A 21,382-nucleotide genomic window follows, 5' to 3' on the forward strand; every position below is an offset into this window, starting at 1 on the left:
TTCAAGTGCTGGGTGTGGCCTTAATAAATCCCTTCTGCTTCAGATCTTGATTAATTTTATCCCAGAAATGACCTAAAATCACAAGTTGGTCCCAAATAGGAGAAAATGGTAGCTGTGATGCCTAGCCACCTCTAGGCCTGTTATCTGCTGACTTTTTCCTGAGAAAGAATCTGCACTCCATGCCCAAGTTCTGCCTTGTTTGCTGCTCCTGGTCACCTGTACAGGACCAGGCCCTGCTTTGCTCCGTGGTGAGTCTCCCCTACCCTGTGCTGGGCGAGTATCTCTGAGAGCAATCTTCTGTGATAGTGCTAAGAGAGAGCCCTTGGAGGTCATCCAACATACTGAAAATCCAAACTCAGAGAGGGGAAGAACTTTCCCAGAGCCACACAATGAGTCCATTGTTAGAAAGCAGGTTCTTGCATTCTCATCACACCCTGCCCACCCCAGGGTGGACATATAACCTGTTACTACATAAACAATTGTAAGGGCAGCCTTAACTGCCCTTTTCAGACATGGTCTTTATGCAGTAGGCTACAGGGGGTCAACAGAAACTGACCATGTTTTAGGGAGCTCATTCTTGCTTTAGGAGGAAGATTGATTGGAAAAGTCTGGAGTAAGGAAGTCTGTTGCACATATTGAGACCAGTGTTTCCCAACCTTTCTCACATCCCATCACACACAAAAGTGATCAGGTCTGTACCACTCGAAGGGGCAAACACACAAGGATGCTCACCATAGGAAAGCAAATGGCCTGAGTATTCTGGGGCCCCAGGCTTATCTTAGCACATCTAAGGTATCTTAGCATGTCTGTAACCTATTCACAGCATCCTAGGGCAGGCCAGCTGGGAAGCCCTGGTTTGGGCATAACTCAGGAGAATCTATGGTTGCCTTGGACTTTCATTCCTTTCCTTTAAGTCTTGGGTACACAGACCTACCCTTCCTCCTCACTTTTTCCTCTCATCTCTTGGTTTTCCTCTCCCTCCAGTCCATGGTGCTGCTCCTCCACAGCCAGAGGCAGTATATCTTCGAGTTTGACAAGAACGACCGCCTCTCTTCAGTAACGATGCCCAATGTGGCCCGACAGACACTAGAGACCATTCGCTCAGTGGGCTACTACAGGAACATCTACCAGCCCCCTGAGGGCAATGCCTCAGTCATACAGGACTTCACTGAGGACGGCCACCTCCTCCACACCTTTTACTTGGGCACTGGCCGCAGGGTGATATACAAGTATGGCAAGCTGTCGAAGCTGGCCGAGATGCTGTATGACACCACCAAGGTAAGCTTCACCTATGATGAGACAGCAGGCATGCTGAAGACTGTCAACCTACAGAACGAGGGCTTCACCTGCACCATCCGCTACCGTCAGATTGGGCCCCTGATCGACCGTCAGATCTTCCGCTTCACTGAGGAGGGCATGGTCAATGCCCGTTTTGACTACAACTACGACAACAGTTTCCGGGTGACCAGCATGCAGGCTGTGATCAACGAGACCCCACTGCCCATTGATCTCTATCGCTATGACGATGTGTCAGGCAAGACAGAGCAGTTCGGGAAGTTTGGTGTCATCTACTATGACATTAACCAGATCATTACCACAGTAGTCATGACCCACACCAAGCACTTTGACGCGTACGGCAGGATGAAGGAGGTGCAGTATGAGATTTTCCGCTCGCTCATGTACTGGATGACTGTCCAGTATGATAACATGGGGCGAGTAGTGAAGAAAGAGCTGAAAGTGGGACCCTATGCCAACACCACCCGCTACTCCTATGAGTATGATGCTGATGGTCAGCTGCAGACTGTCTCCATCAATGACAAGCCACTCTGGCGCTATAGCTATGACCTCAATGGGAACCTGCACCTACTGAGCCCTGGGAACAGTGCACGGCTCACTCCCCTACGGTACGACCTCCGGGACCGCATCACCAGGCTGGGGGACGTGCAATACAAGATGGACGAGGATGGCTTCCTGAGGCAGCGGGGTGGTGACATCTTCGAGTACAATTCGGCTGGCCTGCTCATCAAAGCCTACAACCGGGCTGGTGGCTGGAGCGTCAGGTACCGCTACGATGGCCTGGGGCGGCGGGTGTCCAGCAAGAGCAGCCACAGCCACCACCTGCAGTTCTTCTATGCAGACCTGACCAACCCCACCAAGGTCACTCACCTCTACAACCACTCCAGCTCGGAGATCACGTCCCTCTACTATGACCTGCAAGGACATCTCTTTGCCATGGAGCTGAGCAGCGGCGATGAGTTTTACATAGCTTGTGACAACATCGGGACCCCTCTTGCTGTCTTCAGTGGAACAGGCTTGATGATCAAGCAGATCCTGTACACGGCCTATGGGGAGATCTATATGGACACCAACCCCAACTTCCAGATCATCATCGGCTACCATGGTGGCCTCTATGATCCACTCACCAAGCTCGTCCACATGGGCCGACGGGATTACGATGTGCTGGCTGGACGCTGGACTAGCCCAGACCACGAGCTGTGGAAGCATCTGAGTAGCAGCAGCATCATGCCATTTAATCTCTATATGTTTAAAAACAACAACCCCATCAGCAACTCTCAGGACATCAAGTGCTTCATGACAGGTGAGGATTGGGACTCACTCAGAGGGTGGGACCCACTAAATTGCTCTGATTATCTGACAAGACTTAGTCTTCCTTGAGCAAGCTGGTATGGGGTGGCAGGAAATGTTGACTTTCTCTTAGAGCAGCATTTTCCAAAGTATATTTGAAGAAACACTAGTTCAGAGACTACTCTGGAAAAAAAATGGTTCTGGCGTCAAATAAATTGAACAGGGCCACCACGATCCTTAAATTTTCATAATACATTTCGGTTTATGAAAGGCTCTGACAAGTTCTGCAGTAAAGAGAACTGTTTAATATTTACTCACTATTTCTCAAATTTATTTGACCATGAAAGCCCTTTTTTCACCATGAAATCGTAATATCTCCCTGGATGTATCCCTTGGAATGCGCTTTGGGAGTTTTTGATACAGAGATCAAGCTGGCTATGAGTCCCTGATAAGTTGACTTAAGGTATGGCTTTTTTTAAAAAAGTAGTTCTTGATTTGGGATGATGTTATGGAAAATTCAGACTTTGAAGACAGACAGAACTATGAGAAGGATCCACCATTTCTAAGGTATAACTTGTTATAAAAATTACTTACCTGCCCTGAATTTCAGTTTCCTGACTGTAAATTGAAGTTAGAATTCTTACTTTGACTCTAAGTTAAATATGCATATTATAAACCCTAGAGCAACCACTAAAAAATAAAATTAAAATTAAAAAATTAAATAAAATAGAGGCATAGCTAGGAAGTCAATAGTGGCGACAGAACAGAAGACCAAGAAAATAGCCAATCCACACAGGGGAGGAAAAGACGGAAAAAAGAAGCAAAGAACACATGGAACAAAGAGAAAACAAATACCTACTTGGCAGGGTGGTTGCCGGGGTGAAATGAGATGCATTTTATAATGTGCCTAGTGCTCACGGTGGTTCCCTTTCCATTAGCCTCAGGTTTTAAAAAGTAAGTGTTGCTTTCCACTACTATGAAACCAACTTGAGTAGAACGTCTCCCATAGGTCCCCCAGGCAGGGATGTCTCTGACAGCCGCAAGCAAGAAGCTTTTCCCAGTTTAGCCACAGAGGACTTCGAGTGAGAGTGGCTATGGGATCTGGATAAAGCCAGGACTTTTTATATAAGAAAATTTGCAGTGGGCAAAAATGGGGCATATCCCAACTTGCAAACCTGGTAGTCTCCCCCTCTTTTACCCTATGACGCAATCCTCTTGCCCCCTCTTTTATGGCAGTTTCCTTCATGCCACAAGTGCCTCCTCTGTGCAGCCACTGTCTTAGGTGCTGGAGATAGAAAGATGATCCCTACCCTGCAGGACCTCATGCTGTTAGAGAAGAGACAGACAATTGCTGTCCAGTGTGGGAGGGAACGTGAGGAACGTTTGCATACAGTTATGAAGCACAGAGGAGGAGCAACTGGCTTCTTCTGGGAAGCCTTCATGGAGCAGCCGACACTTGAGGCCAGCTGCCGAGTGGGCATTTGGCAGGTAACGGGGAGAAAGGCATTCCAGGGAGAGGGTAGAGCATGTACAAAAACACAGGGAGGGTCACACATATAGCTCACATGAGTGCCCCTTACAGACATGGCTTCCCAGCCCCCAAACTTGGTGGCCCTGTCTGGACCCTGTTTCTGCTGACAGCAATAGGAGGATTCCTTTCTCAGGGAAGAATTCCAGGTTGTCATGTTGAGAGCTGGAGACCCAAGCGTGGGGAAGAAGAGAGAACAAGGTGGTGGACAGGCATGATGAAAACATACTTGGGGCCTTGGGTAAACATGAATATCCTAACTGTTTCACAGCAATCACCACGCTCAACTTGGCTGCTGGCTCTAGAGAAACTTGACGGATTGAGATGACATTTCCATTACATCTGTCTGCATTGAGTACACCCCTGCCTCACCCTCCAATGAGTTTCCTGTGAGATGTCCTGGCAGGTTACTATAGCTGAAAAAAATGGTGCAGTAGGAAGTTTACTTTTCTATCCAAAAAAAATGTTGTAGCTTGCCAAAATATTCTTACACCCTCCCCCCTTTTCCTTTGTACAGCACCATATACATATGGTCTCTTTCCAGAATAGCACAACATGGCTAACTACCCTACACTAGGCTCTTGGCAGATACGATCTCTTTTAAACTTCACAACAACCCTGTGAGATCACTGTCATTATCTCTGTCTACAAATGAGACACGAGGCTCCAAATGATGAAGGATTTGCCTAGAGTCACACAGATGTAGTCCAGGGAGCTGGGATTCTAACCCAGGGCTCTCTGACTCACTTTTCATGACAATCATGCTGGTCTCCAAATCCAGTTTTTAGCAAAGCAACCAACCACCCACCCAGGACATTTTAGGTTTGGGTTTGATTTCTCAGTCAGTTAGATGATCCAGCAAATATTATATTATTTATGCCTACTCTGTGCCAGACCTGTGCTAAGGATCCAGAGGGCAGTCCAGCTTAGTGCCCACCTTTACAAGTGCGCAGTCCAAGACAGCTTTTCTCAAATTTCTCTGATGGTGAGACCACTATATGAAAAGATTTTACATAGCAGTAAAACACTAAAACAAAATGTTTCAAAGCATTACCTAATTGCGATACACTCTTACGTTTTCTAGTCTAGTCTACTCTATTTCAATAAAAATGCTGGTCATGATCCACAAAATGGATTTTACTACACAGTGGTTCATACCCCACAGTTTGAAAAACTGTGCTGTGGAAAAGAGATTTTATATAAATAGTCAAGTTTTTAGCAGATTGGAAATGATTTGCAGTCACTAATAAGAAACTGAATTAGTACTAATTCTCACTAAACCTTACCTTTTAGCTTCCATGTGAGCTACACACATCCTTTCACATCCAGCAACAACAATGAAAAAACAGCATCTTTTTTCCCAAAAATTTCTTTAAGGGTCCTGAAATACACCCCAATTGGATAGGCTTAGGCCACACGACAGCCCCTGGAACAATCACTATGGTTGGGGAGATAGAATGTGCTGCTTGGCTTAGCCTAGGTCATGTGATCCATTGCTGGCCCCTTAGGTGGAATTGGCTTCTCCAAAACTATACGGGTACCCCAAAAAAGGAAAGGGAGGACAGAATGGGATGCTGGGAAGGGAACCACAAATGTCCACCCCAGATACATTGTGTACATCATTGCACTTAATCTTCACTTAAAGCCTGCGAGGTGGAGATTACTGACCCCATTTACAGAGGAGGAGAGAGAGGTTCAGAGAGGTGAAGCAACTGGCCCACTGAGAAGTGGCAAGGCTGGGATTAGAGCTCTGCTCTGAGTCCAAAATCCTCATTCTTGGATTAGATACACTTTATAAAGAACAAAGCTGTGTATGTGTGAAAGGGATTATTGTTCGCATTCCATCACTCTGAGGTGGCAGCGCTGAAGTCTGGGATAGATGAGTAAAGAGGAGCTTTTGAACATGAGGGAAATGTCCACCTATGATGTCTTAAGAAGGAAGAGTAAAATTCCCAACTCTTCAGAAAAACGCTGTAGAAAACTTATGAATAAGTACATTTTCAGCATTTTTCCTAGGAAAGTTTCCCACCTTTCATCACTTGTAATTAAAGCCCAGGCCTCTTTTCAGTCCCCTAGTTTCCTGGGAATTTTCAGTATTCTTGATGGAAGCCTTCCTTTGCAAATGTAAATTCAGATGTAAGTTCTCAGCCTCAGGCAAAATGACTTTGTAGGGTATTTTTTTCCCCTGTTCTATTTGTTTTAATTTCCCAAAGAACCATCTGCCAAGATTCATAGAATCAGAAACTCAATAAGCAGAGGGATTTTAGAGAAAAGTTGGTCCAAGCCCCTTCTGCTACAAATGAGAAAATGGAGGTCCAGGATGTGGAGGCATGGGTTGGGAGAAATAGAGAAAACCTTCTGTGAGCCAGGAACTGAGCTGTGCAGTTCAAAATACACTAAACCCAATAATTTATATACAAGCTTAGAACTGTTCCTGCCACATGATAACTGCTCCCAAATGGTAATGCTATGAGTAGTCTTCTCCATGACTTGGTTAAAACCATTTCTACTGTCAATATGCAGATAAGGAAATCAAATCTCAGAGAGGGTAAGTTAACTGTCCAAGTTCACACAGTTTGTAAGCTGGGAAGCCAGAATTTGGAGCTACCATGTTCTTTCCCTACAGGGATCTTGCCTAGTAAGACTGAAGGGAGTAGACCGAGGTTTCTAAGCTTCCCTTTCTACCACCACTCCACCTCAGCACCTGCAGGTTTCACAGCCAGGAGAGGAGTCCTGGGACAATCAAGAAAAAAGAACAAAAACGAAAGTAGAGGCAAACATGAGCTTCTTGAATGGGAGAGTGACATGGGATGCAGTGGTGACAGGGACACAGCTGTTGGCCCCCACAGCAACACCCGCCACTGGGATGAACTCAGTGTGTGGTAGGGGAAGGTGGTTCCGCCTATGCATGGACCTAAACGGGATCTCCCTTACCAGGGATCTACCTCTATTGGAAAGAAGCCGAAATCAGGCCTGGCTCTGACACTCTATTCAAAAGCCTGCCTCCCCCAGACTTTGGATTCCGAGTCTCTGGTCAATAACTGCTTTGGCATCTTGAGCTGCTCTTTCCCAAGGAAGGCTGAGCCATACTAGGACACAGGCCATCTGTCTGTCTCTCTCCAGCCTGCCATCCCAGGCTCTTCCTGCTCCAGCCACAGTTTTCCTTTCCAGTTCTTTCGCAGCCTCGTTGAGCTGCTCTCTGGTCACCTGAGCACTCCTACACTCACCTCCCCTCTCCAGGCCTTGCCTTGTACAGTGGCCTTTGCCTGAAATGCCCCTTCATCTCCGTCTGTGCCTAACAGAATGTGCACAGCTTTCAGTGGTTGGCTTAAATGTCACCACCTTCATGTGGACTTGTCAGGCTGTTCAACTAAAAGACTTCCATCCTTCTCTGATCTTTTTTCTTGATCAAAGTTATTATTCATGTCATGTCTCCTCTCCCCTCAGTGTCCTGAGTGTATAAGGTGGGGGTGTGTATGACATGGTGCTGGGCACATGCACTCAGAACAGTGTGCCAAGAAACAGTGGCATATCCTCAGGCCTCTTTTTTGTCCTTGTGTCTTGGTTTCCTGACTTCATTCTTCAATGAGCCAAATGCTCACAGCAAAATCCTATTTATGCCTGCACCTAATATTTTATAATTAGTAACCCCGAGGAATGTTATAACATCAATTAATCGCATGCCTGTGAGATGAGACCCTCAAGCCCAATGTAAAGGCTGGAAAATGAAGGCACAGGGAAGTTAAGTGATTTCCTGGGGCTGAGGCAGGAAAAGGCAGGAGCTGGGGGAACTCATTGATCTCAGGTACAGGCTGTCTCCATGCCCAGTGGCACTTTGGCCCTCAGGCTATAATCATTGCAAAGAGAAGTGGGGGATTCTTTCTTAAGTGAATTTTTTCTTCACAGTCAGTCACTAAAATCTTCCCTTTGTGTCCAGCTGTCCTTTGCAAGTGTTTCCTATTGATGTTGGGGGTGGAAGTGGGGGATCTTCATCTATCAACAGCTACCCCGGGTATGAGGCTGGAGGTCCTGGGGGTTGGAGTGAGAGTAGAAAGGGAAGTTTGGAAACCTGGGTTCTACTTAAGTTTCATCTCTATTGGGTACATACCTGTGAGGGGGATCCCTGAGCCCCAGGAGTACGTCTGGCTTTAATACTGTGAAACTGTTTTCCAAAGTGTCTGTAGCAGTTGACTCTCCACCAGCAGCTCCCCACATCCTCACCACCACCTGCAGCCCAACTCTAGCTGCTTGATTGGGACAGTCACATCTGAAGTCCACTTACTCCACAGGGATATTTCTGCTTCTCTCCCACCCAGATGTCAACAGCTGGCTGCTCACCTTTGGATTCCAGCTGCACAATGTGATCCCTGGCTATCCCAAGCCAGACATGGATGCCATGGAGCCATCCTACGAGCTCATCCACACACAGATGAAAACTCAGGAATGGGACAACAGCAAGGTAATTTTTGTACATGGCTGCCCACTGCTCAGGCCATGCAGATGTTGCAGGAGGGGGTCCCACCAGCTTTTCAGGAAGGCTTGGGCCAATAATGGAAACATGTGGTGCCTCCACAGTGCTAGAGACCATTCAACAAATTCTTAGTAACCCTACCACTAGGCAAGCCACTGGGGACCCAGCTGTTACTGCACATAGATACAAGCTGCATTAAGGAAATTTGTGTGTTATACTGAGTTTGGAGTTTCCCAATGATAATAAGCCTTTGTCACTATCAGAACAAATATGCACATTTGTGTTCTAAATACAAATGTGACATTTCCTGAGCACCTCAATGCACCTGGCCTTGTGTGAGGCATTCTACATAAGTTAACTCACAAATATCACATGGTATTGTTCTCATTTTATAGATTTAATGCCTGAGGCTTTCCCAATGCCACAGAGCAAGGAAGGAGTAAAGCTGAGATTCAAACCCAGATCTGTCTCTTCTGTATCAGCATGCGAGTACAGTGCCTGGCATACCATAGCTGCTCAAAAAATGTCACTCTTTCTTATCTTCCTTTTATGACCCAATTTCAAATGTTCAGAATTATATAACCGGAAGGTCTAAACACAGTCTCATCCCACCCCCTCACTTCATGCATCATTTGCCCATTTCTTCCCTCTTCCCTCCCAACCCACCACATTCATAAATTCTATACTAGGAGCCGACTCTGTGCCAGGCCCCAAGCTGTGCCCAGTGAAGGCAGGGATGAGTCAACAGAGACCAGGCCATCAAGAGGATCCCAGCCCCTGGGACAACACACTGAGGAGGACAGCAGGGTTGCCAGATAGCATACTGCTGGCAGTGAAAACTTTCATATCCCTGATTCCTACTCCAGACTGATATCTTTAGGCCTCAGCTTAGCTGTCTCCTTTCCTTCGACTCTGGCAAACATAATTCTGTACCTCTCTGCTCTGGTGGCACGCTATATTTTCTTCTTGCAAAGCACTGCCCACCCTATATTTTAATTCCTCTTTTCTTTCTCATCTCTCCACTAGACTGTGAGCCCCAAGAGGGTAAGTACTGGGTCTCCTTTGGTACCTAACACAGAGGCTAGCACATAGTAGGTGCACAGAAAACTTTTGTTGAATGAGCAAATGGTTGAAAGAAGTAAACCGATGGAGGCGTGAGGTATCTTTCCCCATTTCACAGATGAGGAGACCAGGGTTCAGAGAGAAACTTGCCCAAGGTCATTCAGCTGAAAGTAGCAGAAGACAATAAGAACCCAAGTCTGCCCGGCCACAGAGCCCTTCCTGCTTCTGCCAGACTCTGTTGTTCTCACTTTCTTCATTCCCCACCACCAACCAGGCTCTATCCCAGATGTCGCAGCATTTGCTGTTCCAAGGACTGATCCAACAGCACAACCCTTCCCCTGCCCGCCCCCCGCCGGTTCCCCTTTCCACTCCATGTAGCCCCAGTCTCTGACTGCCTGTTTGCCAACCTCGCCTGTCAATGAATTATTGATTTCTGCCCTTGGCAAGCATCGGAGATCTTTGCTGTTGAGCACTCCAGCTTTCGTGAAACTCTAGGAAATAATTGTTCACAGACAGGGTTCTATTAATTATAAAGAAGACTTAATTGCAGTGAAAAGCTGATGGGCCTGTTTCTAAAGCCTTTCCCTGAGTTGCTGATCAGGCCCTAAAGCCTTCCTGAATATGGCTTCCCCGAGATCCCCGAACCATGGGAGAGGCAGGCAGATGGAACACCACATTAGCATGGCCCAGTCTGCCCCCGAAAGCAATCAGGAGCAGTGGCACCTGAGGAGCCCAAAGGAAGCAACGTGGGCAGAGGCCCTCCATGAAAATCGTGTGCAAACACGGTAGACAGCAATAAAACAGGGTAGGAGGGTTTCTATAAATCACTGCTCTCATCTCCTTGTGCCTTCCTGCCAGTCCTCTGTCTCTTGGCACCCCCTCACCTTTCACGTCCCTACTCAAGCTTCCTCCACCCTCGGGCTGAGATTCTTTGGAGACTTGCTTGCTCCTCCCTATTCCAGCCCTTGGAACTGAGCCTCTAGAATCAGACAGGCCTGAGTTTGAACACTGACTTGCTATTATGTTACAACTGGGCCAATTACAACCTCTGTGAGCCTTAGTTTCCTTAGATGGAGAATGAGATAACCTACTATGTAAGGTTATCATGAAGACCAAATGAGATGACAGATGGGAAGATCAAGAATGTTAGCTGTGGCCATTACTATCACATCTCTTAGACCACCAGCTATCACACTGGACTGCAATTATTGTCACATCTGTCTTTCCCCACAAAACAGTGAGTTCTTCAAGGGCAAGATGTCTGATTCATTTTTGTATCTCCAGTGTGCAGAAAAAGACCTAGTACAGAATACATGCTCCCTGAGTGGTTTCTGAATGGAAGGGTGGGTGAATGGATGGATGAAATATGGCTGGGCGCCTGGTGATCAGCAGTAGAGCTAGAGGCTGCAGGTTAATAGTATGCATGGATTTGACTTACTTAAGCTGATTCTCCAGGCCCTTAGATTTTTCTCCCTTTTCCTTACTCTCTCTCTCACTCTTCTCCCCCATCAGTCTACCCTCGGGGTACAGTGTGAAGTGCAGAAGCAGCTCAAGGCCTTCGTCACCTTAGAACGCTTTGACCAGCTCTATGGTTCCACAATCACCAGCTGCCAGCAGGCCCCAAAGACGAGGAAGTTTGCATCCAGCGGATCAGTCTTTGGCAAGGGAGTCAAGTTTGCTTTGAAGGACGGCCGAGTGACCACAGACATCATCAGTGTGGCCAATGAGGACGGGCGGAGGGTTGCTGCCATCTTGAACAATGCCCACTACCTAGAGAACCTGCACTTCACCATTGATGGGGTGGACACCCACTACTTCGTGAAACCAGGGCCTTCAGAAGGTGACCTGGCCATTCTGGGCCTCAGTGGGGGGCGGCGAACCCTGGAGAATGGGGTCAATGTCACTGTGTCCCAGATCAACACGATGCTCAGTGGCAGGACTAGACGCTACACAGACATCCAGCTCCAGTACGGGGCACTGTGCTTGAACACCCGCTACGGGACGACGCTGGACGAGGAGAAGGCGCGGGTGCTGGAGCTGGCGCGGCAGCGAGCCGTGCACCAGGCCTGGGCCCGCGAGCAGCAGAGACTGCGGGAGGGGGAGGAAGGCCTGCGGGCCTGGACCGAGGGGGAGAAGCAGCAGGTGCTGAACACAGGGCGGGTGCAAGGCTACGATGGCTTCTTCGTGATCTCTGTCGAGCAGTACCCAGAACTGTCGGACAGCGCCAACAACATCCATTTCATGAGACAGAGCGAGATGGGCCGAAGGTGACAGAGAGGCCCGAGGCCTGGACTTCTTGCCAAAGACAGCTACTCTTTTGTGGCCGCATATCTGACTGTGTTGTACTTAAAAAAAAAAAAAAAAAATCTTTTTTTTAACAAGTGCAGAAAACACACAAAAAAAGATACTGGTTGCGTTGTAATTCATGCAACATCCTTTTTTTTAAGAAAAGAAAAACACAAATTTGGCCTTCACACATTTTTTGCAAAGAACAGAAGGTATTTTTTTTTCTGTAGTGTGATCACAATGAAAATTTTGTCTTTTGCTCCCTTTTTCCTTGTTGTTTGGGGTACGTTTCTCCTCTCTGAGGCGCACCTCCTGGGGTGTGTCCTCATCCATCCCTAGTACCCAATGTGATGTGAGACACGAGTGTCTGTGCTAACTTGTCTCATGTGCGGCCCTTTCTTCTTCAGTCAGGGTCGGGCAGAAGTGAAGGTGCAGAGTCAGGGGCCGATGCAACAGCTTTTCCACAGGGCCTGGGAGGAGGGTCTGTAGGACCTGAGGATCTCTGGCTAGGCTCCTGCAGACGAGTGGTGGGATTTTAGTCACTGTGTTCTGTGCCTCTGGAGGACCACAGATGGCTTCATCTTGCTCCAGGCAATTTCATGATGTCGTTCAGCACCTTTTTCAAGCTGCCCCAACTCCTGTCCAGGCTTTATATTTTGATGCTAAATGAAACCCCCACCCCTTTTGCAAATCCCGTGTAGTTGTTGGTGTGACACCCATGCTGGGAAAAAGTGTCTCCTAGGTCCTTTCCCCCGGTCTGGTGACATAACATCCTGGGGGCAAGAGCCCCATCATCCCCAAGAGGTGAAAGCACCCAGGATGTCTGTGATTGGTTGATCCTCCATGATGTTCCTTATTCATCTCCTCCTCTCTCCCAAAGCCAGACCTGAGAACCAGCACTGCACAGCAAGCCCTCCATATGGGCGCCACATCCAGGGAAGGGAAGGCCACTGTGGCAAAGGGATGGCATGGTGGCAAGAGCACCAGCCTGCCTTCCAAGGTGAAGCCCTCTCCCCACGACTTCGGGTGTCTTCCCTCCACTGCTCAGCTGCCACCACTGAGAAGTAGGAGCGTGGAGAGAGGCGCTTGGTGGCCTTTGATTCTGGAAAGATGCTTAAAGGAAAAAAGTCAGCCAAAGAGAGGAAGATGTGAGCCAAGCATCCTTCTAACCAGCTCCTGAAGTCTCCTCTGCCTCCCCTATGCAGGCTAATGGGAGAGCTGGGATGCAGCAGGATGAGCTTTCAGGAAATTCCTTGTGTGAGGTTCTTCTAAAACAGCTTCCCCTGTTGAGAAGTCCAGCCAGGGCTATCTAAAAAGATAAGGAGAAAGGAAGAAGAGCCAATTTGGTATGGCCTGCCAGTGTCATACAATCCCCCAGGATCAGGGCAGTTCCCGAAGCTGGTGCCCATGGGTTTGGGAGGCCAGGCTGGCTTTGTTCTTGTGCCTTTGTCACCAGGAAGAGGCATGCCCAGGGAGAAGCAACAGCCAGCAGGCAATGAGGGAGGGAGGAGGAAGGGCAAGAGCTAGGCGCCCCTTTTTCAAGGAGTCCATTCCCGTTGTCATTAGCACTCACACGAGACTCTGGGAGACCGGAGGGGAAGCCAAATGCTTCCTTTTAAGCTGGGCTTCTTAGAAAATGGGACTTTTATGGGTTACATTTACATTAAGTGTGGAAAATGAATTCTGAGTCTGAGCTATTCCCCATGGAAACCCTGTTGGACTGATAAGCTCATGGTACCTTTATAGCCTTACTCACGGAGTCTTCAGAATATTACACAAGTTAATGAAACCAAGAAGGTCTCTTACTGCATGAGAATCGGAGCAAAGTGTAGTCTGGGTTCTGCCTGGCAGAGGGAGGCATCCACAGCTTCTCGGGGAAAGGAGATTTCGCCTTACATTATCCCACTGGGATCAGAGGATGTGTTTCGCTAAGTGCTCTTCCTGTTTCCAAAAAAAAAGTCACACTGCCACAACAGTGTGCCTTGGCCTGTCTGTCCACTGGTTGCCCGTCGCCTCTGGGTTCAGAGCTCTGCTGAGGCAGATACAGTGCTCCTCAGGCACACATGCATGGCTTGAGCTGGCAATGGGGGCTTCCATCTGGCAGGATCATTCTTGGATGGGATGCAAAACACTTTGGCCTGAAAAACACAAGTTTTTTGTGTTTTTTTTTAATCCAAAAGAGACTTATGCCTCTCAAAATATACTCTTGATATAAGAGGGCTTTGGGCAAATCTTTTCTACCTATGGCCTAGTTGATCCACCCCATCCTGGGTGCCTGACATCAGTCAAGACCTGCTAGGGACAGCTACTTGGAAGTCAGAGACAGCATGTGGTCCAAGGGAATGATTTCCCTACACCTCCCTAGCCCCCTTCCTCTCCTCCAATGCCCCCTCCCCAAAGGAATAGTGTGGACTTTGAAGGATCAAAAACACAGAGAATGATTGGGAATTCCTTTTCTTTAAAGGAATGATCTTATACTTTTCCTGAGCTACATACCACCAAGGAGGCCCAGCTTCTGTTGGGGGAGAAGCTGAAGCATCCCCAGGCTTTGGAGAAAGGGTCTCAGCTGTGGTACAGGCAGCAGGCTGCACCTCAACTTTACAATGATACTGTGTAGTGGACTTGATGCTTCTGGCCTTGGCCCTTCTGAGTTGGTTTCCATTTGGGCTGGCAGGTGACTCGGTGCCTCCCCTCCCAGTCTGTCCTCCTGCTGAGACCAGCCGTCACAATCCCATGGCAAAGGTGAGTTTGAAGGTGTAAGCCAGAGTTCCCTGTGTCTACTTAATGGCTACAAGTATCAAATTTCATCCTCAATGACACCTGCCCTTTTGGCATTAACCAACCAAAATCTGTTCACTTGTCAGAATGACCAGCCCTCTCTCACTGGTCCAGGATCATGATTCTGCAGGATGGTGGCTTCTGACCCTAGAAGAAGATTTATTTTAAAACATTTCCTGCCTTCCCTACCCTCCACAGCTGCCAATCAGGTTCTTGTCCTCAGCCCCTCTGCCACTACCTTATAGGACTTCACTGATTCCCCAACTCTGTTTTTTATAGGATGAGATTTCCTTTTTACCCACCCTCAAACAGACATGGCTGGAGGACAAAGCTGTGACAACAGGAGGAAGGGGAAGGAACTCCATGGTAAATTACACTCTTGTCAGCCTCTGAGACTTGTCTCAGAATTGCTGGCTGAGAATTAACCCAAAGACCACACCAGGGCCTGATTTCTACTTAGGGATGGAGGATTTGAAACAGTCCCTTAGAAAGTGGCTGGGGGTTGAGAGTGGCGGGGAGGTGTGCTCTCAGTTATTAGGATGGGGTGGGGCTGGCAGCAGAAAACGACAGCGAGGCTAGGGAGGTGGGTAAAACTGGGCAGTGTTTTACAGACACAGAACTTAAAAATAAAGGACCTTTTCATCTGTGACTTTTAAGTATCACCCTTACAGATGGCAGGGATCTCTATTATACAAAGACAAGGCTTTCGATGTGAAATCTTAGAGTGCAGTTTTACCACTTACAGCCTGTATTTGCGGTCCCACGTGGTGAGGGCAGTGACGTGAGCTTTGTGCCCTGGAGGAATAAGCTAGCTTTCAGCAGGGTCCCAGGCTTCGGGATTCCATCACCCCAGTGCTCAAAGTCGAGTCTATTCTCCATTCTTCACAGCAGCCATGAAGCCCTGGAGGTGGCTCATGGTCCTAGTCAGGGATCCCAGAAAGACCCCAATCTCTCCTTTTCCTTGGGATCCTCTTTAGGACTAAAAGCCCTCCAGTGAAGGCACATAATTTCCAGCTAGGTTTATACACTTGTTTATATTTTATTGAAAGGGAGGGGATTTAAAAAACTCTGTAGTTCAATGCCCTTTCATTTAACCTTCCAAAAACAGCAAACTCACTCATTTTAAAGACTCATTGCTCAGGTGATAGAGAAACTTTATCCTCTCCAACCTTTACATTCTCAAATACCAGCCTTGTGTACTTGACTGCCCCAGACCGTGGTGAGCTCTTAGGTTTCATTATGAACGTGGACGATAAGAGTGGGGGAGGCCTGGGTGGCAGCCACTGTTGTGTTTCTTGCCCCCTCTGGAATGCCAAAGGCACGATACTGGGTGACCTCCTGGTCCCCACGAAAATGTGATTTATCCTGAGGGCAAACTGCCAAGGGAGGACTAACCCTCGAGCAGGCTCAGCTCTCCTGGCAGAGCTGAGTAGCAGGTGTCTAGCGGTACCCCAGCAGCCCTGGATTCACCCAACGCCAGAATCCTACTTTTCTAAATCTGCCTGTTGTTCTGAGGACTTCTGAACCCGCAGCTTTGGGAAAAGGACTTTGTACCAAGCTGCCTCTGGACGACCAACACTGGAGACTCTGGCCTTACCATGTGGAAATAGTTTTCCTGAAGTCTGGAACTAATTTTGAGAAGTTTTTTTCTCAACACTTTTGTGTTTCTAACACTGTATTCTTGACTGTGTAAATACCAACAAAGCTGTAAATAAATGCAGATGTAGATACCTTCTAGAAAAAAAAAAAAAAAAAGCATAAAAACAAAACCAGAAGTGATCCTGTGTAGCCTTCGTTGACAAATAAAAGAATATTTTGTGTTTAAAGGTGTTTGCTGGACTTTGTTTGGAGACAGTGGCTTTTCTTGCCAATCCAGCCCCAGGCTCCTCCTCTACTTTGCACTTCTTGATGCTGATTGTTATCAGGACAACCTGAAAGAAGACTCACTGCTAGGCTCAAAAGTCCTTAAGCCTTCCAGGGCACAGCTGTCCTGGAGAGAGGTTTCCAGAGGGTCATGAAGACCCTGAGGCTTATCCTGCAACTGGATGAGATAAATATCAAAGCACCTCTGACATCAGCTAGTGCTGCAGGGCTCCCGGCTGCCAAGTCCTGTCCTGGCTGCTCTCCTCCCAGCCTCAGAGACAGACTGCAGGGGGCAGGAGAGCCAACACTGCCCTGAGCGAGAGCCTGTGCTCCACCGCTGGGTTGTCCACACGAGGCTGTCCACTCTGCCACTGCCTTCCACTAAGGGCATGACTGGTTGCACTTGAAAAATAAACAAATGCATATTCATCATATGAATAATGATAACCACATAACTACATAACACAACTTAGGGAAAAAGAAAGAAAATTCCTTTAGCATTGGGTTTTCCCCCTCTGTGTGTTCTTAATGTTGTTGTTGTTTTTAATCTAAGGTTGTTAGAATCACAACATGGAGGTAAGTTTTCACCCTAAGAGTCAGGGAGGACAGCTGGTCTCTTGGAAAAGTATACTTACTAAGCCCAGCTCCCCAGTGTGAATGGCAAACCTTATGAAAATCTAAATAATTGTCCTTTGAGCACAGGAATAAGTGCAGAATCTCCTGTTAGCCTCAGGACTGGCCCACCACCAGGCCCTCAGGGAAGGAGCTTCAAGCTTCAGACCCCTTCCTTCTACCCAAGCTACTTTGGGCTCTCCACGCACTGCTTGCTGCTCAGGCCATCACACTTCAGTGGTGCCAGGAGGCACCAGCAGTGGTAGGAAAAACCCTGCTTTTGGAATCAGGCCAAATTGGGTGCAGAAGTTGGCTCTAGCGCTTACTGTGTGATCTTCAGCAAGTCGTTTTACCCTCTAAGCCTCGGGGTACTTCCATCAGTAATTAGGGTACAGTGAAACAGACCCCTCCTGGTTACTGCTTAGATCACTTACAGGAGAGGACACACACTGGGGCACTTTGCTCAGAACACAGTAGACTGTCATCCAATGTAAGTGGTGTCCCTGACCCCTCCCTCTCCACCTTCCTTCAAAGTCTATTATGCTTTCCACTACACCAGGGGTGCTCAAACTTTGGCCTGCATCAGAATCACTGGGGGCTTATTAAAACATAGACCACTGGGCCCCACCCTAGACCTTCTGAATCAGTAGGTCTGGGATGTCGGCCCCATAAGTTGCATTTCTAACAGGTTCTCAGTGAATGCTTTGAGAACCCCAGCTGACTACACTATCCTGTATACTGTGTGCAGAATAAGCAAGCGACTTTGCTTGGCACTTAGAGGCCCTTCGTCGGGGAAACCTGCCATTTCCAGCCAATGGAGAAGATGCACCTCCTCTGCTCCCTTTCTCTTCCCCACACGTGCTGCAGTCAGCTGTGTGGGGATGTGCACCAGCCCGCAGGTGTGCCCACAGACTCTCGCACCTGGGGCCTTTGCACACTTTGCTGCTTCTTCAAGCCCCGCTGAAATAAGCTCCCCAGGCCCTCCCGCGGCACGTCACCCTCTCAGAAGGCGCACATTGATCATGTGCCGTGTGCCAGGCACATTTCAAGACTGGTTACTCTTGGATGTGAGCTCCTCGAGGCCCGCCGAAGCTTTGTCTAATCTTTTATGCGTCCCCAGGGCCCAGAACAGGGGCTCAGCCGTGGGTCACCCTAAAGTCAGCTTTCCCTTGCTTTAAGGGCCCACTCTGAGGTATTTGAGAAAAGGGGGTTGTCTCCTGTCCCCTTCCGAGCGGAGGCCACGCCCCCTCCGCACTGGCGCCCCGCCCCCTCCACGCTGACGCTCCGCCCCCTCCGCGGCCCTCCCTGCACAGCTGCGGCAGCCGCTCGGAGAACAAGGGCCACTCCTTCCAGCGCGCCCAGGGCCTCGCGTCCCTCTGTGACCCCGCCCGCAAAGCTGTATGGGCGATTCGGACTTTCCTGATCCGTTGGAGGCCACGGAGAAAATTACAACCTGTGAGGAAAAAGACTTTAAACGTGAGTATTATGTCTTTTCCTATATCCAGAGAAGTATCTAAGAAGTTAAACCCTTTACAAGGGCTTTCCGCTTGGTCAAATCCCACCCTGACCTCCTTCTCACGCCTCATGCTGGCATCTCTGTGGGAGTCTCTCCTTCCAAACTCCACTCTAGAAATCTCTCTCTACCCTCGAGAAACTCCATCCCTACCTGAGGGCCCACCCCGCCCCCCCCCCCCCCCCCCCCCCCCCCCCCGTCAGGCAATCCAGCAGTTACTTCTCAAGGCTGAATTAATGTCTGTGATAACCCCAGGGTGGGCTCTAGTCGACGCCCCCAGAGCAGTTATTTTCCAAGGATTCATGGTCGGTAGGAGTGGCCAATACGTTCTTTATCCTTTCAGGAATCCAAAACGTATTTGTGGAGTTACACGCACATACTCTGCAAGGACAAGTATCAATTCTCGGGGACAATACAGTCTTGACACCATCTGGAAGAACAGAAACATTTTCCTACCTACCCTGTAATCTGCAAGCCCATCCTGCCCACTGGGAAGTCAGTACTGGAGCAGACATTGCATGTAGAGCTTTCAAAATAATGCCCACTCCCAAGACTACCAGACATATGAAATGCACCCCTTACTGGGCCAAAACCCAACAGAAACTTTGAAATTCCTTCTTATGAATATTTAAGTTCTTAGACAGGGTAACAAACTGTGATATGGGAATGGAGGAAATGAAGCCATTCTTTCAGATACAGATATCTATTATTTGACTGCGTGGGTGGGTGGGTGGGTGAATGGATGAATGGATGAATGGGTGGGAGGAAGGAGAATGATTGATTGCATGAATGAATACCATAGCCAGGCCCTCGACAAGGCCTGGAGGAGGAATTGTAATTAACCAACAACCATTTAATGAGCACTTAGGGTTTGTAAGGTACTACCCAAGCAACCTTAGAAGACCTAGAGATGTAAGACAGGACCTTTTGCTTATAAAGATCACCACCCGATCAGAGAGTCTAGAAAGATTCAGAAAACAGACTCTGATACCAAGGACCATGCACTCTGTGTCCCTTCTCCAGAAGTCTCAGCATCCAGGATTGGTGGAACCCAGAAGTCTGGGAGAGGTGACCAGAGGCCCAATTTCTGGAGTCAAGAGGCATCATCAGCTTGAGCTCAGTCAATAGGATGGGAGTTGCCAGTTTTATAGCAGAGGCAGAGCAAGGCAGCCAGGGGCTCTATCACCACAGAGTATAGGGGGTGTAAACTGGATGGTGCAGGGCTAGTGGGGACAGAACCCCATTAACATCCAAGGGTCAGGTCCAGGCCCTGAGGAGAGGTGTCTGGGTCCAGGCAGAGGGGCTGAAAGGGTGAGCAATGCAATGCTCCCAATCTGGCAGGTGAACTGGGTGGATAGATGCCCTGGTGCCCACATTTGACTGACATGAGTTTGGTCAAAAAACAAGTTCTGGGGGACTTAAGGTCATCCTCACCCATAGCCATGATTCTGCAACTGCAGGACCAGTCCCAGCCCCCACCTCCTGCCTGGGCTAAGGCACCTAATGTGCTCCTGGGTGATCAGCCTGTGATTTGGGCTAGAAACTCAGACATTCCAGCTAGCTTGTGGGCAGGGGGAGGGGAATGCCCAAGTGCTAAAAAAGTGGTTCCAAAAGATGCTTCTGAAGACAAGCATTGTGGCTCAGTAGACATGGTAGGTGTATTAGTCAGGGTTCTCCAAAGAGACAGAACCAATAGGATATGTATATAAATACATGAGAGGGGATTTTTTTTAGGGCAATTGGCTCATGCAATTGTAAAGGTCGAGCAGTCCCACCACAGGCTATCTGCAAACCGGATGCCAGTATTGTGGCTCAGTCCAAGTCCGAAGCCCTCAGAACCAGGGAAGTCAATTGGTGTCCTTGGTGTAAGTCCTGAAACCCAAAAGCCGAAGAGTCTGAAGTCCACAGACAAGAGAGAAGAGTGTATCCAGCTCCAGCAGATACAGAGAGTGATTCGCCTTCTTTCCCTCCATTTTCATTTTTTTTAATTTTTTTTATTTTGTCGATATACATTGTTGCTGATTATTGTTGCCCATCACCAAAACCTCCCTCCCTCCTCCCTCCCCGCCTCCCCGCCACCAATGTCCCCTCTGTTTGCTTGTCGTATCAACTTCAAGTAATTGTGGTTGTTATATCTTCTTCCCCTCCCAGCTTTCCCTCCATTTTCATTCTCTCCATGCCCCTAGCAGATTGGATGGTGCCTGCCCATATTGAGAAATCTTTTCCATGCAGTCCACTCAGGCCTGCATGCTAATCTCTTCTGGAAACACATTCATGGACACACGTAAAAAGATAGCTTTAACAGGTTTCTAGATATTCCTTAATCTAATCAAGTTGACATGTGGAATTAACCATCACAGTAGATGTGGGCTCTAGACCCATGCTTTCTACATTTAATCTCATTTGAACTGACAATATTTAAGGTAGGTGTTATTACCTCTTATTTTGCAGATGAGGTATATGAGGCCTGGAGATGTTCATGATTTGTGCTATTAAGAGATGGAATCAGAATTCGCAACCATGTGTACCAACTCTAAGATTTAGGCAATTTATCTTATGCCCTAAAGCTGGGGAGTAAGGGAGTTTCTGATGTGGAGGGCTTCATACACTAAAACGTCTAAAGATAGCCAGCCACCTTTCAAGCAGCTAGCAAGCAGGTCACCCGTCAACAGACAGTTTCACC

At 48.1% G+C, this 21,382-nt stretch overlaps 1 protein-coding gene across 1 annotated transcript in view; it reads left to right on the top strand.

Moving 5' to 3' along the window:
- Positions 1–11,918, top strand: part of TENM4 (teneurin transmembrane protein 4) — a 403,492-nt gene extending 391,574 nt beyond the window's left edge. Inside the window, 3 exon segments of the mRNA XM_063092724.1 lie at positions 985–2,599; positions 8,431–8,573; positions 11,160–11,918. Of these exon segments, the coding sequence (XP_062948794.1) occupies positions 985–2,599; positions 8,431–8,573; positions 11,160–11,918 (2,517 nt within the window).
- Positions 11,919–21,382: the final 9,464 nt, after the last annotated feature.

Source organism: Cynocephalus volans, chromosome 4 (assembly GCF_027409185.1).
Source record: "Cynocephalus volans isolate mCynVol1 chromosome 4, mCynVol1.pri, whole genome shotgun sequence".
In the NCBI taxonomy this organism is placed as follows: domain Eukaryota; kingdom Metazoa; phylum Chordata; class Mammalia; order Dermoptera; family Cynocephalidae; genus Cynocephalus; species Cynocephalus volans.